The sequence below is a fragment of the Pseudorasbora parva genome, chromosome 12, assembly GCF_024679245.1.
Source record: "Pseudorasbora parva isolate DD20220531a chromosome 12, ASM2467924v1, whole genome shotgun sequence".
In the NCBI taxonomy this organism is placed as follows: Eukaryota; Metazoa; Chordata; class Actinopteri; order Cypriniformes; family Gobionidae; genus Pseudorasbora; species Pseudorasbora parva.
Genome location: NC_090183.1, coordinates 26,539,056 through 26,559,918, shown reverse-complemented (window position 1 = coordinate 26,559,918; position 20,863 = coordinate 26,539,056). Strand labels below are relative to the sequence as shown.

Here is a 20,863-nt window from a genome sequence, read left to right as displayed (position 1 = left end):
TCACAAACAAGGTTTAAATTCATATTTGAGCTACGAAAACCATTGTTTTGTCTCAAGATGCACAATGTTTTTTATAAGGCACATTTATAAAAACTAATGTCCCAATTGAACTAAGGCAAACCATGACTTCATCTAAGCCCTGTCTGTGAAACCAGACCGTAATCATATAAAGAAATGATAATAGGTTGCTGCTGCTTTTTTGCAATCCAATCAACATAATGTACCAAAAATGTACTTGAAATCTACTTGAGATAAATGTTAAGCTGTATTTACAAAAAGTCTGAAATTGGATCTGTTTTTAAAAAGACAATAGTACTCAAAGAACTCAAAACGTGTGACCTACAAGACTAGTGAACCAAAACTGTTCTGTTCGTCACATGCTTCTTTTTATCCACCTCTGCCACATGAGATTTATCTCTATCATTAGTATGTGTGTGAGGTGTAACACTGTACCCTGGAGCTTGACCAATCAGCAGCTTTAAACAGGTGAGGTCACCCTTTGCTGCAGCATAGTGGGCAGGAAGAGCACCGCAGTTTGTTTCTACTTCTGTTCCATCGCCATAAGATAACAGCCAGTGGACAGCTTCCACCCTCCCGAACCGTGCAGCGAGATGAAGCGGAGTGGCCCCACCAGAATCCTGATCCTGAATACAAAGAAACAAAAGAGAATAGTTATAAACAACTACTTTTTATTAAACTATTTTCTTCATTGCACACAAAAAGTTACATAATGAATTTTCTGAACAGTCATTATCAGAATGTTATAAAGCATTAATGCAAAACATATGCATTGTCCAATTAATTTATTTAAAAATACATTAAACGTACCATTTATACATACTATGAGTTCTATACACCTCTTTAACGGTGTTTGTTTCTGTTCCTTTTGATGTAAAAAAAAAAATTTGTTCTGCATATTGAAAATCAAAAAGGAATTCTTGAAAATAGAAAGCACTCATGCAGAACCTCATGATTGTGTAAATTAGTCTCAACAAGTCATAAAAAATTTTTATGAGGTCAAATGCAATATGTTATGTTTTATTAACAAATTCCGGGAGGAGCACGTCAGATAATTAAACACGAGTGGAGCACATTAAGCTAATCAATCGAATCAATTGGGGGGATGGAGCCCGGAGCCCTCCCCCGGACAGCACGCCAAATACGCATAATCTTTACTCTGTTTAATTTGATGTAAGTGTGAACTATGAATTAAAGGTACACTATGTAGTTTTTCACCACAAGAGGTCACCTATTCAAAACAAGGGCGCAGCTTGATGATGGTGAGATTGAGTGTGGAATCTTCAGAGTTGTCGTCTTAACCGCTACAGCCGGTGGAAAAGAACCAGGATGGGACTCAGGCAGAAATCATGTTCATGGATGAGATTATTAACGTTACTGTAGTATGAAGCAGAGCAGGCCTGAACATTGTGGAGCTGAATGAGGTCGCTAATGCGATTGCTAATGTGAGATGAGCAGAACTTTTATAATGCCACAGTCGTCGCTTCCGCTTCTTCCGGTCATTCTTGTGTGTTAGCTCTACAACCCTTGTGTCACACTTCAGTAAGCTAGATCGATATTACAAAATCAAGTTAATAAATGCTGGAAGGCTTGGATTGCTAAATGGCATGCAATTAATTTGAAAACATTTAGTATGACAGAGAAAATGCGATATTACTGTACAATCATTTGTTTTCTGTCAATAAATGTCTCTAAAAAGTTGCTCATCTGCTTAATAAAACATTAATTAAATCGGCTTTGGTGTTTCCATGTTTTCTACAAAATTAAAACAAAAATCAAGGGTAACAAGGATATGATTAAATTGCTGATTTTTCTGGATTTAAACATTCTTGGAAACATCCGGGATAATGTAAGTAAACTAGTCAAAAAATATATAACACTGTTCTAGTAGTTTTTGGATATTTGAATCCAAAAATCTTACATATTCAAATTATCCAATTCATAATTTTGTCAATGTTTGTACTTTGAAAATTATATTTTAAAACATATATTGCAATTAATGATTAAGACGTGTATTCAAAATGTAAAGAAAATAGGTTAGCCCTTTTTATAGTTACCTGACATTTTTTGAGACAATACCATTTTCAAAATTTTACTTTAAATTTTCTAAATTATATGAAACCAACATGTACGCAAGTTCATTTCTAAAAACGTGCCGTGTGTTTTAAACCAGATTTTATATTAGTTTGTGATAACCCCAAATAAAACACTAGATACATTTAACACATACAGTTTGCCTAAGCAGAAATGACACTAAAAGGAAAGAGTATTAATATCACATGCTATTATTTTTGAATGCGAGTAGTGACAATACAAATAAAAAACTATGCTGCCATCGAGTTCATAATAACCTGAAAGAACATTCAGTTTGATAGAGGTCATCTCATGATGTCATCATAACAAGTCTGTATTATCCATTCTACGATAAACCTGCTGCTGCTGACACAGACCTCGTTCCTCAACGGGACATCGCTCCTCTATTCCACCAATGTGATCAAATTAGTGTATCCATCTTTATTTAATTAGACCAAGGAAATGTTCATTAATAATTGAACCGCATACAACTTTGACCTCACCTTGGCAAGCACAGGCTTAAAAAAAAAACTCTGATGAACTTTAAGCAAGACCACCAACTTGGAATATTGTTATCACTTTAGTCCGTGATAACAAGGCACTTAAAACATCTACTTTAATACAGCACAGCTGGCCATAAATTAGATCAAGAGGTTGTCGATGTTAAAAGCACTGGTTTGCATTAGTGTGAGAACAGGCGGTGTGTGTGTGTTGGGGGTCTCAGAGGAGCCTGTACTCCCCTGGTAAACAAATAGCATTAACGGTTAGATTGAGCCCCCTCTGACCCATCTGGTCATGATTACAGTGGTCATGCAATACTACTGAGCAAAGAGTAAACAGAGCAAGGGAAAGTGATGTAATCACACCATTCGCACCGTTCTACAGTTCCTGGACCTGGAGAACCTCTTGTGTAAGGTGCTATATTTGGAGCAGGTGTTGCTTACCAATATTCTTGCTTTCCATGTGAACACACAATGCGCTGTGAATGTTATATTTTACATATACTGTATTTTGGTAGGTGGTTTGCATCTTTCACACAAAGTTCACAGGCCTTTAATACTGCAATACTGTTATATCCGAGATGTATTAGCAGGAAAGGGTGATATTGACCTCAGCTATGTGTACATTTCATGACTGTGCTGTCAGGCACTTAATTAAAGGGATAGTTCACCAAAAAAAAAAAAAAAATGAAAGTGATTATCATTATTCTCACTCATGTTTCTCTGGAACACATAATGCCATTTAAAAGTCGGTACAGATTTTCAAAGAAGTCTTGCACTCACTACGATTACATTCATTTGATTTGACAGATGGAAACTAGCACTTGCTTGTTTACAGTAAGTAACCTGTTACTGATCAATGAGCATTGTCCCTATCAAATAAAGAATAAATAAATAAAATCAAAACTACAGTAAAAACTCTAATATTGATTAATATTCTTACAATTTAAAAAAAACTTTCTATTTACTTTAAAATCTAATTTATTCCTGAGATGGCAAAGCTAGTTTCCAGCAGCCATTACTTCAGTCTGTCACATGATCCTTTAGAAATCCTTCTAATATTGTGTGCAATATTCACATATTCTGAAGGCTTACATGAGTGTTTTGTTTTTTTTGTCTTCTGTGATATGGGTATATTCAAATTTGGTGCTCTGCAAGTAGTAGGATAAACTTGAGAACCAGTGATTTTTTGGCTAGCCTAGAAATCTAGACGCACCCTAGTGGCAGCAAATCTAATCTGCCGCGAGTGTCGTCTAGCAACTCTCAATACACTTCTGAGCTGTAAAAACCAAACTCTGGTCGGGCCAATCACATCGTGTATAGCGTCAGTGGGCAGGGCATAACAGTGATGGTAGAGTTGCGCTTGCGTGCTTCTAGTAAACACAGAAGCTGGCGAACGGCGGCCTTTCGAATCAGCTTTGACCGCGACTCTAGAAGACTTGGAGTTAAGCTTTTCTCTGAAAAAAAGAACAAAGAACGGCACTGAAGTCATTCTTAAGAAGGGAAGATGTGTTGAGTTTTGCCGACCGGATAGGGCAAAAGTTTAATCTGTCAACTAGCTCTGCTTCACCTTCGTTGCTCTGGTTGGTTGTAGCGATATCGCGTGCAGCGGGAGTTTGAAAGACAACCGTTTATCCCGCCCCGAAGATTGAGCCCTGTCAATGGTGAGTTTCCAGACCAAACATCTTGATGTGGGTCTGGCTTGTCAGGATAATTTTTGGCATCATTCATTCGACTTTTCCTCAAAGAAAGGGATCAAATGGCTTCAGAAAACTTGGATTGTCGCACACAAGTCATATTTGGACAACTTTTACAGTGGTTTTGTCATCCAGTTTGATTGCATGGAAAAGAACCCCATGATTTTTTTTCCTAACAACCTCTTTTGTGGTTTACAGTCAAGAAAATCACCCATTTAAAAAGCAACCCTCGATCCAACTCTATTCGCACTACCATGCTAACATCCTCCACTCACCTTAACCTTGCATCTTGCAACCTGTACAAGCCACTTTAGTTCCCGGGTGTGACCTGTAGCCGCAGCGTCATGGACAGGTGTGGCTCCATTTAGGGCCCTTGCGTCAGCCGGCAGCCCAGCTTCTGTCACCAGAAAGCAAAGGCAGTCCAGCTGACCACAGCGTGCAGCATGGTGCACCAGTCCCGCCCCCTGTGCATCCACAATGGCGGCGCTCAGACATCCAGTTTCCGCGAGCTCCCTGAGGCCCTGTAGGTCTCCCTCACAGGCTGCTGCGATGGCCTTCTGAAGCACCATGTCAACCCTGCCTCTTTGCACCTGCGTCGGCTGCCTTTGACTGGATTCGGAGGCTGCCTAGGGCAATTCAACCTACCCCCCACGGGACACATGCACACACACACACACAGGGGAAGCCGACACCTAACCGTCTGCCAGCTGGCGGGGTTGGGTGAGCGGAGGAGAGGAGCAGGTCTGGCCCGGTGAGCTGTAAAGGTAATGAAAGACGTCACAATGCACCAGTGCTCATCATGGCCCAGCCGTTGCCTTTGTACTCGCTTACCAACCTGCACAAGGTTGCCCTCTCTTCTGGCAGCAGACACAAGAGTAATGAGAGAACTGGCCTCTGAAGACCTACTAAAACGTGTGACTGGTGTGCAGGCATGTGATTAGAGATTACAGTGAGCCTCATTTTCACATGTTAAAAATTAATTTCTGTCTGAATGGCCAAGAGTGTGTCTGGAAAGACAACAAGGGATTAGAAAGAGGCAGTTTGGTTAGAGCATATGAACTTTAATGATTTAGTGTCAGGTGAGATCAGATCAGCACTGAGACGTTAAAGAGAGTCCATTTAGCTCATTTAATAATGCTGTTGCAGCTTTGTTGTACTGGTAACAGATATCTCCCTCTCATTCCAAATGTGCACGCTCCATCACATCCCAATGTAACTAAGTGCAGCCGCCAAGTTACAATGAACAGGCCTTTGACTTTCCCTGAAAAATAGGGTATGAACATCTACAACATAATTAGAAATATTTGTACATCTATCTTTTTTTCACATCATTCAATTATTAAACCTTTTAAAAATGAAAAAAACCACAAAACAACATCACAGTGTATTATCACAAACTGACTCCTAAATACCTAAAGCAAATACTTAAAATAGTTTGTTGGTAAAATAGGACAAAAATAAACAATATAGTGTCTAACATGTAACATACTTAATGTTCCCCTATTATGGTATTTTAAAGGTTCCTAATTTTGCTTTGGAGGTCTTGACAGATGAATCAGTAGCCTAGAAATATAGACGCACCCTAGCGGCAGCAAATCTAATCTGTCGCAAGTATCGTCTAGCAACTCTCAATACAGTTCTGAGCTGTAAAAACCAAACTCTGGTCGGGCCAATCACATCGTGTATAGAGTCGGTGGGCGGGGCTTAACAGTGACGGCAGAGTTGCGCTTGCGTGCTACTAGTAAACACAGAAGTTGGCAAACGGTGGTCTTTCGAATCAGCTTTGACCGCGACGCTGGAAGACTTGGAGTTAAGTTTTTTTTCTGAGAAAAGAAGGCGCTTTCATTCTTAAAAAGGGAAGATGTGAGTTTTGCCGACCAAATACGGCGAAAGTTTAATCTGTCACCGCTTCACGTTGCTCTGGTTGGTTGTAGCTATATCCTATTGCATGCATAGGGAGTGTGAAAGACAACCATTTATCCCGCCCCTCGGATTGAGCACAAAATGGTGAGTTTCCAGACCAAACATCTTGATGTGGGTCTGGCTTGTCAGGCTAATGAATCAGTATCTAGTCTAAACCCCTCCTTTCCATGACCTACTCTGCTCTGATTGGCCAGAAAGCCCAGTCTGTTACGATTGGTCTACAGCTTACAGTGCTTGTTGGAAGCTAAACGTCCATTACTTGTCTAGCTATCACCAGACCAAGCTCAATTTGAGATTGAACATTGGTCCGGGGAGTCTGCTCTGCATTTTCTACTGCACAAGAGACGTGATAAAAGAGCATTATTCAAAAGACTCTGAACGCAATTCAATAGTCCTTCAATCAAACAGACCACAAAAAGCATGATCAACAGGCATAATTTAAATGACTCTGTATGCAATTGGATATTCCTTCAACCAATCAGACCACAAGATCAACGGGCAGCGACCCATCGCTTTTCTATACGTCATTGTGTTGAATAGTGCGGCAGGTGGATAAGCCAGTCTGTGATTGGTTCCTGTGACAGAAGCAGTAGAAATGAATGTTCAGGTTTCCAGACGGAGTTGCCGGGCGAAATCAAATTGCTAGTAGATCAGGCTGGGTTTACCCAGTCTAGTCCATTACCATAACTGAACTTACTCAGTTTAAGGTGAATTATGAGATTGTAACTGAAATTCCTCACCATCATCATTAACAAGTGTGTTCATCAACAAGCCGACACATATTTCTAATTTGTTGCAGTGCTAATATGGGAATTGCATCAATAAGGGTGCATACATTAGCTGAGCACCAACGTGAATGACTGATGTCACAAACGTTTGTAAAACATATCTTGCTCCATCTTTTATCTTTACTTAAAGTAATGACAGACAATCTGCATTAATAGATGTAGATTTAGGTAATAGTGGCCCACAGATGATTTGTAGAAGTGTTTCAGTAAGACAATAATAACGTGAGTTAACCGAAAACTATATAAAACACAAAGTATGTATTTTGAACACTCATTAGAAAGATATATATATACAGTCCCTGACAAAAGTCTTGTCGCTTATCTATTTTCTAGAAATACCTGAGATTAACCTGACTTTTAATTAATTAATTGGTGTTAGAAATAGCTCATATGAAAAGCTAAAACCCTCCCAAATGATGTTTAATGCACTGAAATAAATAATTTTCACAGAAAAAATATTTATCATTTAATCAAGACAGAAAGGTTAAATTTAGGTAAGAATAAATGTTTTGTCGCCTATACAGAAATGGAACTGTAATTTACTGCAAATACAAAAATATGTCAGCAAATTAAGTTGTGGTGCTGTGAGATCCAAATTTTATATCTTGTATGACTTCCACGAGCTTGAAGGACTGCATCCATGCGGTTTGGCAAGGATTCATACAATTTATTGATGAAGTCATCAGGAATAGCTAAGAAAGCAGTCTTGCATGCCTCCCAGAGTTCATCAATATTCTTTGGTTTAGTCTTCCATGCGTCCTCTTTCATCCTACCCCACATATGCTCAATGATGTTCATGTCTGGTGACTGGGCTGGCCAATCCTGGAGCATCTTGATCTTCTTCGCCTTGAGGAACTTTGATGTGGAGATGGAAGTATGCGATGGAGCACCGTCCTGCTGCAGAATTTGGCCTCTTTTATGGTTGGGAATATAAGAGGTAGCTAAGATTTCTTGGTATTTTAGACTATTGATGTTGCCTTCCACCCTGCAGATCTCTCGCACACCCCCCATACTGGATGTAACCCCAGACCATGATTTTTCCGCCACCAAACTTCACTGTTTTCTGGGTGAATCTCGGATCCATTCTGGCTCCAGTAGGTCTCCTGCAATATTTGCGGCGACTGTGGTGTAATTCAACAGAAGATTAATCTGAAAAATCCACCTTCTGCCACTTTTCCAGCGTCCATCCTTTTAGCAGGCTGTGGGCCTTGGCAAATGCCACACCCTTTTTCAATTGTCTTTTGTTTAGTGCTGGCTTCTGGGCACTGATTCGACCATGGAGGCCATTTCGAGACAGAATCCGACAAACTGTTCTGGTTGACACAGGGACTTCAGGTCGCCAGGTCTCGTGGAGCTCTGCTGCAGTGGAAAATGGGCTGGCCTTGGATTTGAGCCAACAAACGGTCCTCTCGAGCAGTTGTCTTGCGGGGTCTGCCTGACCTGGGCTTGTCAAAAACGTCTCCAGTCTCTTCAAATCTTTTTTTTATCCTCTGTACTTGACGCTGAGACACATTGAAGGTGTCTGCCACATCAGCAGTGGATCTGGTCTTCAGCCTCTTGATAATCAAAACTTTAGTCTCTGGGTAAATCTTAGGCATGTTTGCAGAGGTCTAGTTGCAGTTGATGTGAAGGTCTAGCGTACTGGGGTTCTTTTTATACACACTTGAGACCTAATTGATCCATTATTAGTCACAGGTGAAGCTCATACGACAAGGTGACAACACTTATGTCTTTGCAAAAATTGACTCAATGGGCTTTACCAAGCTGTGAATATTAGAATACTTTTTGAAAGTTTAGTTTTTCACTGAAATATTATCACAAAAGCTGGTGGGATTAAAATGAGCCATTTCTTGTAAAAATATCTTGATTAGAAATATATTTCAGCGGCACTTTAGGTCAATTTGTACACAAGCGACAAGACTTTTGTCAGGGACTGTATACATCAATAATTATTCATATTTGCAGGTTGTGATGAGGAGCAAATAAACTGGTTAATAATAGGGTTTTGTGAATCTCATGTTGAACTCTGAGACTTGAGAAGCAGTCGTCAGTAAAATGACGTGTTTTAGGACGGGTTGAGTTGTTCCCGGGCGGACAATGTACAAGATAAGCGGCATTATGACTTATCTAGTGACGTAGAAACGCAGCACAGTGGGATATTAAACATGGTTTAACTTATTTAGGAACTTATTTAGGTGGTCCATTCTTTTATGTCAATACTAGAAGACAATATCTATTTCTCATGCACTTTTGGCTTAACAACTTTGTAGAATGTTTACATTCACAAACAGTTATATTACACACTGCATGAAACTGAATATTTGGGGGGGGGACATAATAGGGGCACTTCAATACAAACATAAAAAAAAAAAAAAACATTTATTGTATAAAATAATCAATATGCCATGTGTTCCCAAAAACACTTCTTTGTGTGATATTGATTAACTATATGATATGAATATACAAGACAAAAACTCAGGGGCCCCATATTTTCAATATTGGCGACATTATAACAGCATTCTAATAGGCTACAACAAACAGTGAATTGTGTGGACTCTCAATGTGTGCTTTTGTTTGCTTTATGCAAAGTGAGTGACATATTCATAATGTCAGCTCACACATTGTTAAAATAACAATTACAATAATTATCATAGACAATACATATAGCACACCCCTATATGCAAGCTGTTTAAAGTTTAATAAACTATTTATCAGCTAGAGTAAATTCCCTGAAGATCCATAAATCAAACGATTTAAACAAATAAGATTTGGAATAAAATATGTTAAATAAATAATTTTAGATCCATATAGTGCAACCTGATGATGACCCTAAAACCTGAAGCCTATACTCATGGCATTATCGTGCAACATCCACACCTTATGGTGCTAGTTCATTCGCTCCAGTTGCTCTACAGTGTCTCTCAGATCCTCCACGACTATGTCCACATCTTCACGGGAGGTACTTCTACCCACACTAATCCTCACAGCGTTGGTAGCCACATCATACGGAATCCCACAGCTTAGAAGAATATGGGATGGTCTAAGGAATTAAGAGCACAACATTATTGCCATAAGGATTAAGTGAAAGGAAAAGAATGAACAAATCAAGGTTTATTTAGACTAAAGGCCTAGATATACTTCATTTTCCAAATTTTGCTCCATCTAGCACACAGTTGAGTGCATTTAGTGAACCTTTGTTTTTGTGCACTCTAATCACTTTAAACATGTACCCTTTGAGCCATCATTATCCTTTTTTTAAATCAAAAATTTAACAATGAAAGCATAGGACATAGTAGGACAAAGACAAATAAAACAATAATATAACTGAAAAATCACTCAAACTTTAAGGTGAAGTCCACACCATAATTACAATGATACCGTCACAGGGAAAAGATGACAATGGATTCACTTTCAGAACTACATTTTTTCTACTTGTTGAGAACCAATTAAAATCCATCTGTCTTCAAGTAGTTGTATGCTGAAGTTATGTTCACAAAACTTAACTGAAGAGTGTGTTTAGAATAACCGCATTACCGCTGATGGTGTGGACGCTAATATAGTTATCATTATAGTTATTGTTCTCTAAGAGAGTGGCTTTCAAACCTGTCCTGGAGGCACCCCAGCCCTGCAAATTTTGGCCATTTATCAAAACCAAGTATGTGATCTTCAGACTTGCTTCCTTATTAGATCAGACTTGCAAAGTTTGACTCAGGAGAACAAACTCCAGAGGAAGTCTGGTAATTCTGCAAACAGAACAGCAGCGTTCTTAATCACTCAGCTCGCTCTGGCTACTCCTGTTATCTCTGTATATATATTTGAGGCAACAATAAAACAAAATGTGTTATATAAAAACTTTTTGTTTTCGTTTTCATTTACAATTTTTTTTTTTACATATTAATAGCCACACAAATTTAGTTCAGGAAACACGTACATTGATTATCTTCACTGCATATATTTATTTTTAAAAAAAGCTAAATATAAAACACAACCCTGCCTCTTTCGGTTAAGCTACAATTAAAAAATATATAAAACGTATTAATATGTTGTTCACGCAATACTTGTGCATATTTTGTTGCATATATATTGCATATACTTGTTCACTTTTATAAAATTAAATTATGACAAACCACAACAGTCTCTTTTTGTTAAATGTCTGTTTTAATTATCAAAGAAATAAATGAAACTTCCCTCTGCCCTCAGCCAAAACGAATAGCCAGGGGAAACACGAGCGCTGAGTGTTCGCTGATTGACTGGATCTCACAACTCCGAAAACAGCAGATCAAAAGTTCAAACAGGCGCTCTTTTTATTAATAAACCACAGATTTGAGCTTTAAACAACTACATTCTTGCCTGGAAAAGTCTTAAAACTACATTTCTTGACACAAGAACAGTAGTATTATTACATTGCGTGGGTTCTCTCATCCACTACTGATGCTTGCTGGTCGGTGCGAGATGCATTCTGGGATACCGATCTGTTTGAAGTCAACACAGTCCTTTTCGGTGCATCATCGATAAAAGGGGCGGATCAAGGACACATTCAGGGAATTTAAATTGAATTGAATTTTATTTTATTTGAATTGGAACAGTACTTGGGCAGTGACTGAAGAAGATTCAAAAGTCTATGAACACAAGTACAGAGACGAACACATATTGAAAAACGGCTTTTGTATGTCTCCCTTATCAGACACACCCAATTTAGTTCTTGCAGTCTATACTTACGAGCTGATGAGTTTAATCAGGTGTGATAAATGAGGGAGACACAAAATGTGCAGGGCTGGGGTGCCTCCAGGACAGGTTTGAAAAGCACTGCTCTAAGCTAGTGGCCTTAAGAGCTTGTTAACCATAAGAAGCTGAAAACCATGTTTAAACATTTGTATCGTTGGTAATATCTTGTAATATACAATTTAAAAGACATTCCACCAGTTTCACAGACAAGGCTTAAACCTAGTCCTGGATTAAAATGCATGTTTGAGATGTTTTAATTGAAAGCAACTTCCACTGATACATGTCAGTGCTATTGTTTTGTCTCAAGATGAACATCAAAGGACGTATTACAGAAACATCTTAACTTAGAATCCTATCTTATTTGTTTTTGTAACCATGGCTATTAAAGTTAGGACCGCATTGATTCATGATTCGGATCGCCAATGTCACGTGATTTCAGCAGTTTAGCAGTTTGACACGCGATCCAAATCATGGATCAATCCGCTGATTCATAACCGCTTGAATCTTTATTTGAGGAAGAGAAGACAATGCTGAATAAAGTCGTAGTTTTTGTGATTTTTGGACCAAAATGTATTTTTGATGCTTCAAGAGATTCTAATGAACTAACTAATGTCACATATGGACTACTTTGATGATGTTTTTATTCCCTTTCTAGTGTGCACAGTATAGTGTGCCTACACTTAGATACGCTGTCAGACTTAATATAAAATATCTTAAACTGTGTTCTGAAGGTGAACGGAGGCATTACGGGTGTAGAACAACATTAGTGTGAGTCAATAATTACATAAATTTCATTTTTGGGTGAACTAACCCTTTAAGTAAAGACCTAAAATAGAAAGCTACTTGAATGTCCTAAATTAACTAAGGCCTAATCCTGGCTTAATCTAAGCACTGTCTGTGAAATCAGGTCATTATTTTTTATGGTTTAGCTATATTGTAGGATTTAAAAGCACATACTTAAAAAAATAATTTAGGGGTTCAAGGGGTAGGATTTGAGAACAATGGTGAAAATTCACAACTGTCCTTGTGATCGACCCCAAACATTTTCATTGTAAGTACAGATGACTTACTGGTCTCCTCTGTCTGAGTGGCAGGCAGCACCCACACTGGCCAACAACCTCCTGCAGGTGGACAGCACTCTACGCCCTACAGCAGGGGGGAAGAGTCTTATCAATTATTCACAAGAGCTCTTGTGTTTTACAAATCTGCAGGGTCAAGACCTGACCTACTTCTGACCAATACACATGTGAAAAGAAAAAAGAACTTAAATTATATTTTTATGGAAAATGGAGGCTCTGGGGTAGCATTTCAGTCAATCAAGTTAGAATATCATGTCTGTGATCCATATTCATGGACTGTGAAAAATTATGAGGCTAGAAAATGCCCATTCACTCACCTTGAAGTCCTCTTCCCAAAATGGACACATTGCATGTGTTGGGCAAAATGTCTGAGCCAGAAAAATGGCTGTTAAAATTAATCTTATCTTTTCCAAAGACAGCCTAAAAAACAAAATAAAATACAATAAAAATAAGATTTTTTTAATGTATTATGTTCAATTGCTATATACACTATAGTAATGTCCTCTGAAATATTTGTACCAATCATCTATAGTAAAGCAGAAGCAAGACTTACAAGCAGCTTCTGCTCCAGATAACGTCGGATATCCAGGAAATGGGCTTCATACTGTGCTAAATTTGAGCTTACCAATTCGGCAGCCTTTTTTTCAAAAAAAAAGAAAAAGTTATTTAAAAAAGGTTGCATGTACAGACAGCCAACTTACTACTGAAAATAAACAAATAAAATAAATAATCATATATTTATTTTTAACTTACTTTTAACTACTGGTTAACTATTGTACAAGTATGAATATAAATAAATGAAGATTGATATGATATATGAGATATAATAATAATGCGTTACATTTATTTAGTGCATTTCTGGGTACTCAAAGTGCTTTACATATAGATGGGGGGGAATCTCTTCAACCACCACCAATGTGCAGCATCCACATGGCATTAATCATTATAATGGGGATGATTAAGAGGCCATGATGAACAGCAGCCAATAGGAAAATTTGGCCAGGATGCCAGGATTGCATCCCTACTCTTTTTCCGAAGTACATCCTGGGATTTTTAATGACCACAGAGAGTCAGGACCTCGGTTTATTGTCTCATCCTAAGGATGGTGCTCTTTGTCAGTATAGTGTCCCCATCAGTATACTGGGGCGTTAGGACCCACACAGACCACATGGTGAGCACCCCCTGCTGGCCTCACTAACACCTCTAACAGCAGCAAACTGGCTTTCCCAGGAGGGCTCCCATCCATGTATTGACTAGGCTCAGCCCTGCTTAGCTTCAGTGGGAAACCAGTCTTGGGTTACAGGGTGATATGGCTGCTGGATATGATTGATATATGATATGATATGATTGATATATGATATGATATGATATATATATATATGATATGATATGATATATATGATATGATATATGATATATAATACATATGATATATACTGTATAGTGGGTTTTACCTTTCCCAGACCTGCTACCATTGCTGTGTTCTCAGTTCTGAAAAATAAAGAGATAACAAGAGTATTTATTTCAGAGTCAGTAATATACTTGTTTAAATTGTTCAATAATTCATCACCCATACATGAAACCCCATCACACAATACACCATGTCATACCCTGGCCTGAAGTTGCGCTCTTGTCCACCTCCAAAAAACAGAGGGTAAACAGGGGTTGTGGTTCCAGGATCATTCACGAACAAAGCACCAATTCGAGGGCCATAAAACTAGAACAAATCATCAACAGGATTGTGAGCTCTAATTTTCTTCGCTTAAAGAGAGATGATATATCAACAGTGTCTCTTGTTACTTACCTTGTGTCCTACGATGGTAATGTAGTCTACTCCCAGGTCATGTGCATCCACTCGTATCTTTCCGATAGCCTGGGCTGCATCAGTGTGCAGGAGGATTCTGGGAGCTGATGCTGCCCTTTGTTTGTTTACATCCTTCACCATCTGACAAATATCCTTAATTGGCTGTTGAAGGGAGGAATCTCATCAGTTACTCTGAAGTGTTTATGCTAAATAAGGGCAGGAAACAAATCTACTGTATTTTAACTGGCACAGCAAAAGCTAACTGGCCATATTATGTCTACAATTGAAGCTGCTCTTTAACATCATGTTTATAAAAAAACAACTTGTTTTAAAAACATTTTCACACTCGCAATTAAGTTTCGTCCCACTGGCCAAAACAAAGCCATGTTATATTGTTTAACTATGAAAGAGTTTGACACACTAGCCTAGCGAGACTGCTGTCAGGGAAAAATGCTCACCATAATGATGCCCGTCTCATTATTGGCCAGCATGATCGACACCAAGCAGGTGGTGGGACGAATCGCTGCAATGACATCCTCAACCTCCACCCGTGCTGTCACCTTGGAAACGGGCACAAATGTGACATCTACAACGAGAATCCAATAAGGTCCAATTTAGAGCACAAAGAGCTTTGCTTACATTGATATTCATATTTTAATACAGATAGCAAGACACATTTTTGCATGCAATATTCCCAGTTATAGTAGTAAATTAAGGTAATGTCCACTTCCTCAGAGAAAACAACTCTCCATTTGAAGCTTTAGGCAGAAAGTCCAGTCTTGCTAACCTGCTTTGCCCTCTTTTAACAAGTGTTTAGCTGTGAGTTTGATGGAGTCATGCTCCACATTAGAGATGATAATATGAGGTAAGGAGCCTCTTCCATTCAGCTGCTGGATGTTCGTGCCTCCCTCTGCAGAAGACTGGCTCTTCCTGAAGTGCTCCACAGCTGTGTGAAACACTAGATTATTGGCCTGAAAAAGAGAGCTAAGTAAAGATGAAGTGGAATAATTTCTTTTGAATACCTGAATTTCTTCAGGTATTCAACGCACCTCTCAACACAAGCGCCATGCATCATTAGGACTACCACAACAAGCATTATGGATTGTGTTGCTATTGTAAAGACACCAACACGAAGACACGATGAGTCCGATTATCTCATGTGATTTGTCAGAAGACGGGCTGAATTAAAATTATTCAACACCAAATACAAGAGTTTAGAGACAAGAGAGACGGGTCAAGATTCTTCCTCTGCTGTTAAAGGGTAAAATTCGCACACAAATGAAAATTAGCCCATGATTTACTCACCCTCATCATTCTAGGTATACATGACACTCTTTTTTTCAGAAAATAAAAAAAAGTTATACTAAAAATGTCCTGGCTCTTCAAAGCTTTATAATGGCAGTGACTGCTTGTTTTATTTTTGAAGTCCATAAAACTTATTTTAGTCTATAAAGTTTTAAATATGGATATTTTTCTTACAAAAACATGCCACTTGGTTTCAGAAGGCCTTTATTAACCCCCCGGAGCCATGTGGAGCAGTTATATAATGGATAGATGCCGTTTTATGGACTTCAAAAACACCATTATAAAACTTTGAAGAGCCAGGACTTTTTTTAATGTAACTCAATTTTATTCATCTGAAAGAAGAGGGTCCTATACACCTAGGATGACTTGAGGGCGAGTAAACCATGGGCTAATTTTCTTTTTTGGGTAAACTAACCCTTTAAAGCTGCACTATGTAATTTTCCATCTGCTAGAGGGCGCCTCTTCAAAACAAAGGCGTAGTTTGATGAAACGAAGTTTGAGCTCAGAATCTTGAGACATGTGGTCGTCACCTCACAGCCAGTGGAAAAGAGGACTCATCAGAAATCATGTTCATGAATGTGGTTATTAAAGGGTTACTTCAGCGATTAGCATATGGCTTTGTATCAGTAGAAACCCTGGAGTATATTCAAATGATTGTGCTTTCCCCCCTCATATCCCCCTGAGACAAGAGATTTATGTATTTTATTTCTGGAAAAATTCCTCCTTTGATGCAAATTGACGATAGTTGCATCATAGGAGGAATGTTTGCCCAAAGGCTAAAGACAACAGCCAGCAGAGGGAGCCATTTCCACATGTTTTGAACTTCATGGGGGATGAAGATCACACTCAGCTCGCAGGGAGAGGCTCAGCTCGCAGCTACAGCCACTCATTTAAACGGAGCTATGGTGAGCAATGTAAGTCTTTTAACTTCTCAAATTAATTTCTATGAAAGTTAAGCTTGCAAAGGCATGAACTGAAATGTTCCAAACTGAATTGTACTGAATATGTTGTGAATGTATGCCGCGAGTGTAGTCGCGGTTACCTCAGCTCTCATCACGAGAGCTCATTTATCTAACTCCTGCAGTTAGTGCTCAGTGTTGTGATACTCGCGCAGTGACTCACTCATTATATTGAACAGATATGTTCAGTTTTTAATTGTAGTGTCTTCTCCAACTCAGTCACAAGTTGGTGGCTTTGGGAATGGCCTCACAGGGCTGCGAAGCATTCTGGGAATTGTAGTCTTTCATCCCCATGAGACAAAAATACATTTTCTGTCTTTTCTCAGTCTAGAAGGCATCAAAATCAAAAATTATTTCACATTTCTACTACATTGATGACCCAGTTTAAATAAAGGTTCATCTTCCCAGCGCTGAAGTACCCCTTTAACGTTACTATAGTATGAAGCAGAGCAGGGCCGAGTGTTGAGGAGCTGAGCTAGGCCACTGGAGTGTTACGCAAACACACGGCTCACGAGCACCGGGACTTTTATTATGAAGGGACATAGTCGTCAGCGCCATTTCTGCTTTTCCGTGTTTATCATATTAGATCGATTTAAGTGTGTTTAAAATTATGTTATGACGTAACTCTGTGTGTTCACTAGGCGGCTGCTGTGACACTTGTTCACACTGCTTAGCGTTTCGGAAACCAAGGTTAACGCAGATATGATGCAATTGACAGGTGACTCCCTCAAACGTCCTAGCTCCTTGGTTAAAATAGCTATTTTCTCACAATTTACAAATAGTTGGAAACATTTGGGGTATTTTAAGGACTCAACTGAACAAAATATGTAACACTAACCTAGTGGTTTTGGATATTTTACTGCAAATATACTACATAGTGCACCTTCAACTGTCATTTAGCAAAATAGTTTGTATTAAATTTGGTGTGAACAGGCAAGTATAAATTAAGTACAATGCCGTCACGATGCCTGCACCTTTATTGTGAGCTACAGAAGAAGATAATTAAAAAGTGCCTTTATTTATTTGACTATTATATTGTACTATAATTGTTTTCACTTTTACATAGAATTTGAATGTAAATATGATTATTCTCTGAATTAATTGCTTGAACTTTGAGCATGTTATAATATAACACTAGACATGGATGGTTGAAATAGAGACAGCGGAAACGTGAATTATCCATTTGAACAGCTTTTAAGGCCTTTAATCGTCCGCTAGTTAAGAAAGGAAAGAAATTTTGCTAAATTATGTTTGAACCGTGCTCTTGAAACCCTTACCTCAGTTCCTCCTGAAGTAAAAATAATGTCTGCTGCTTTTCCACCAACCATCCTTGCAATTGTGTCTCTGGAATGGTAAATGATGTCTCTGGCTTTCAGACCTAGCATCAGTGGGAAAATATAAGAGCATGTGTTCATCATTTACTCGCCCTCATTTCATTCCAAACCTGTTTGACTTTCTTCTGTGGGCCATTAAAGAAGATATTTTGAGAAATAATTTGTTTTGCCCATACAATGGAAATTAATACAGGTCTGGAATGACATGAATTTTCATTTTTGGGTGGACTATGCCGTTAAATGTGAGGTGTCAAAGGTATTCCATACATCTATCTTTGAGATCTTTATACCTGGAAGGTAATTACTGCTGGGATTTCCCCACGCATCAGTTAAAGCATCAGTAATAACCCTGGTCACCTCTGGTTCGACTGGCGTGGTGGCGTTGTAATCCATATATATTCTGCAGCAGATATAACTGTTTTACAAACTACATTCTAGAGCATGGAATGGATCGAATGCGAATGACTTCATGTCCAGTCTGGGACTGATATGGCATATTCATTACGTTACCTGTCTGGCCCATCAGTCACATCATGATGATCCAGGTCAGATCCATAATGATGTGTTAAAGTTCCCCATAAATTATGATCCAGGATGACAGGGGGGTCAGTCTTTTCAGCCATTATCTGGATTACATTGGTAGATAAAATGACAAAATACTGTACATCAGTCTAAACACATGGTTATTCAAACTTTCTTTAAATTGCTTTAACAACAATAACTATACACGGGTCTAAGGCGTGCTGTCACATATATAGCAGGCATAATTATTTATTTTTTCTTGGTTTAGACAAGCCATGGTTCTTAATACAGGGTTGACATTTAATTTAAAGGAAGTTTTTGGCAATGTGGCAATAAAATCGTGCGAGCCATATGGCACTTTGATTCATACTGTAGATTGACTGCTGCTCGTCACATTTCTGTTGTCTACGAGCATATAACATCCTTAAACTGCCTTTACAGTCGCTTTACAAGAACCATCGCTGAGATAACTACTGATAAACCTGATAAACTTGTGTAATTATATCATTAGTTTACTGACCTCTAACTCTTAAGCGTATGTCCTATCAATGATTCACGGTTAAAACTGGTGACACCAGCAGCAGCACGCTCTTTTCTTTCAACCGGAAACGCACACGTTTAAACCCCTCCTCTTTTTAGACGTTTGCCCTTTTCCCCTACTACAGGAAGGCTTGCTTCGATCTGTTTTTTCTTCTTTCTTTTTCGTTTTTGAAACAAACTTTCAGACATCACAGTAGCAAACATCATTAATACGTCAAATAATTACATATAACATAATATAAGTTAAAATAAATAAATAAATAAATAAATAAATAAATAAATAAATAAATAAATAAATAAATAAATAACAAAAAACACAGACTTACAAATTGTTAATAAGGATAAAGGAAATTAATTATTGCATTTTTTTGAAAATATATCAGTATGTTTTATCAGTATCAATATGTTATTGCCATAGCTTTCTTGTTTTTTTTTTAAACCAATTTAAGAGACTGAAAATAAATGTCAGGCAATTAATCAGACCATGATGACGTTACAAAACGTTAAAGGGCGCCCCGTCATGTATTAGTGATATAAATAATCCAAGCCTTTATGGTTCAATCATACGCACGTCACGTTTTTATTAATCAAGAACTAAGCCTTCGTCATAGTAGAGTTACATTTTTATTCAGCAGCTTTGAGGCGAAACACTGTGGCAAGCTATTTTAACATTTAAAGGGATAGTTCACCAAAAATAAAAAATGACCCCATTAATTACTCACCCTCAAGCCATCATATGTGTATATGACTTTCATCTTTCAGACAAATACAATCTGAGTTATTTTTAAAACTGTGAAAATTGGAAAATTCCTGGAAAATTCAAGCCTTATAATGGCAGTGAGTCCAAAATTTGAAGCCCAAAAAGTGCATCCATCCATTATACAAAGTAGGCTAATCCACACGGCTCTGGCGGGTTAATATAAGCCTTCTGAAGTAAAACGATGTAAAAAATACATCGGGTAACCAGGGTGCGTACTACGGAGGTGTTGGGGGAGCCCCTTAATGCCCCCCCCCCCCCCCGAAAACATCTAAAAAAATATTGACAGTGTGTTATTTTTAAGTGCAATTGATCCTTCGCTAAGCCACGCCCGAATACCACCACAGGCCAATCGTGGCTTAGCAACCGTAACTAGGCACGGGAAGGTCTGTCAAGCTTTCGAGCGAGGGAAACATGCCGATGCAAATCTGTGCGTATGGATTGTGCAAATCTGATGCCTATCACTGCTTGAATCAAGCAGTGTGTGAGACCCCATTCACAACGTTAAATGTCGTCAGGATTAACAAAAACACCTACGTTTGCTTCAACAAACTGAAAATACATGAGGTTTTTGACTGATGCAAGTTATTACATATGATGCAGTATATAGACTATAAAAAGAACTGTCTTAGCTTTATTTATTAGTTTTGTATTGTAGTTTTGTTTAGACAAAATGTGTGCAAATTAAGACCTTCATCATAAGGATTGTTGTAGTGGCTGTGTTTATAATATTAATAAAACCCATCATGTTTGAGAGACTGGCTTTCTGTTATAAGGTTTCAGTAAATGTGTGGTTTTTGATGAATGGCTCAGGTCAGAATCTCAGGCTAGTGCCAGGT

The 20,863-nt window shown here is 38.3% G+C and overlaps 1 protein-coding gene across 2 annotated transcripts; it reads right to left on the bottom strand.

Annotated features, from left to right (window-relative positions):
• Positions 1 to 507: 507 nt before the first annotated feature.
• scly (selenocysteine lyase) lies at positions 508 to 19,337 on the bottom strand. 2 transcript variants are annotated; one of them, XM_067459603.1, is made up of 14 exons: positions 19,248 to 19,337; positions 18,716 to 18,831; positions 18,496 to 18,605; positions 18,149 to 18,249; positions 15,395 to 15,578; positions 15,066 to 15,193; positions 14,608 to 14,769; positions 14,414 to 14,520; positions 14,258 to 14,294; positions 13,357 to 13,440; positions 13,121 to 13,223; positions 12,795 to 12,870; positions 9,877 to 10,039; positions 508 to 644 (listed from the first exon to the last, which is right to left on the bottom strand). In XM_067459603.1, exons 2-13 carry the CDS (start codon positions 18,826 to 18,828, stop codon positions 9,886 to 9,888), a joined length of 1,359 nt encoding a protein of 452 aa, XP_067315704.1. In that variant the 5' UTR covers positions 18,829 to 18,831; positions 19,248 to 19,337; the 3' UTR covers positions 508 to 644; positions 9,877 to 9,885. The 2 variants fall into 2 exon arrangements, with proteins under 2 accessions (XP_067315704.1, XP_067315703.1); XM_067459602.1 differs by lacking the exon at positions 508 to 644 and having other exon boundaries at positions 9,360 to 10,039.
• Positions 19,338 to 20,863: the final 1,526 nt, after the last annotated feature.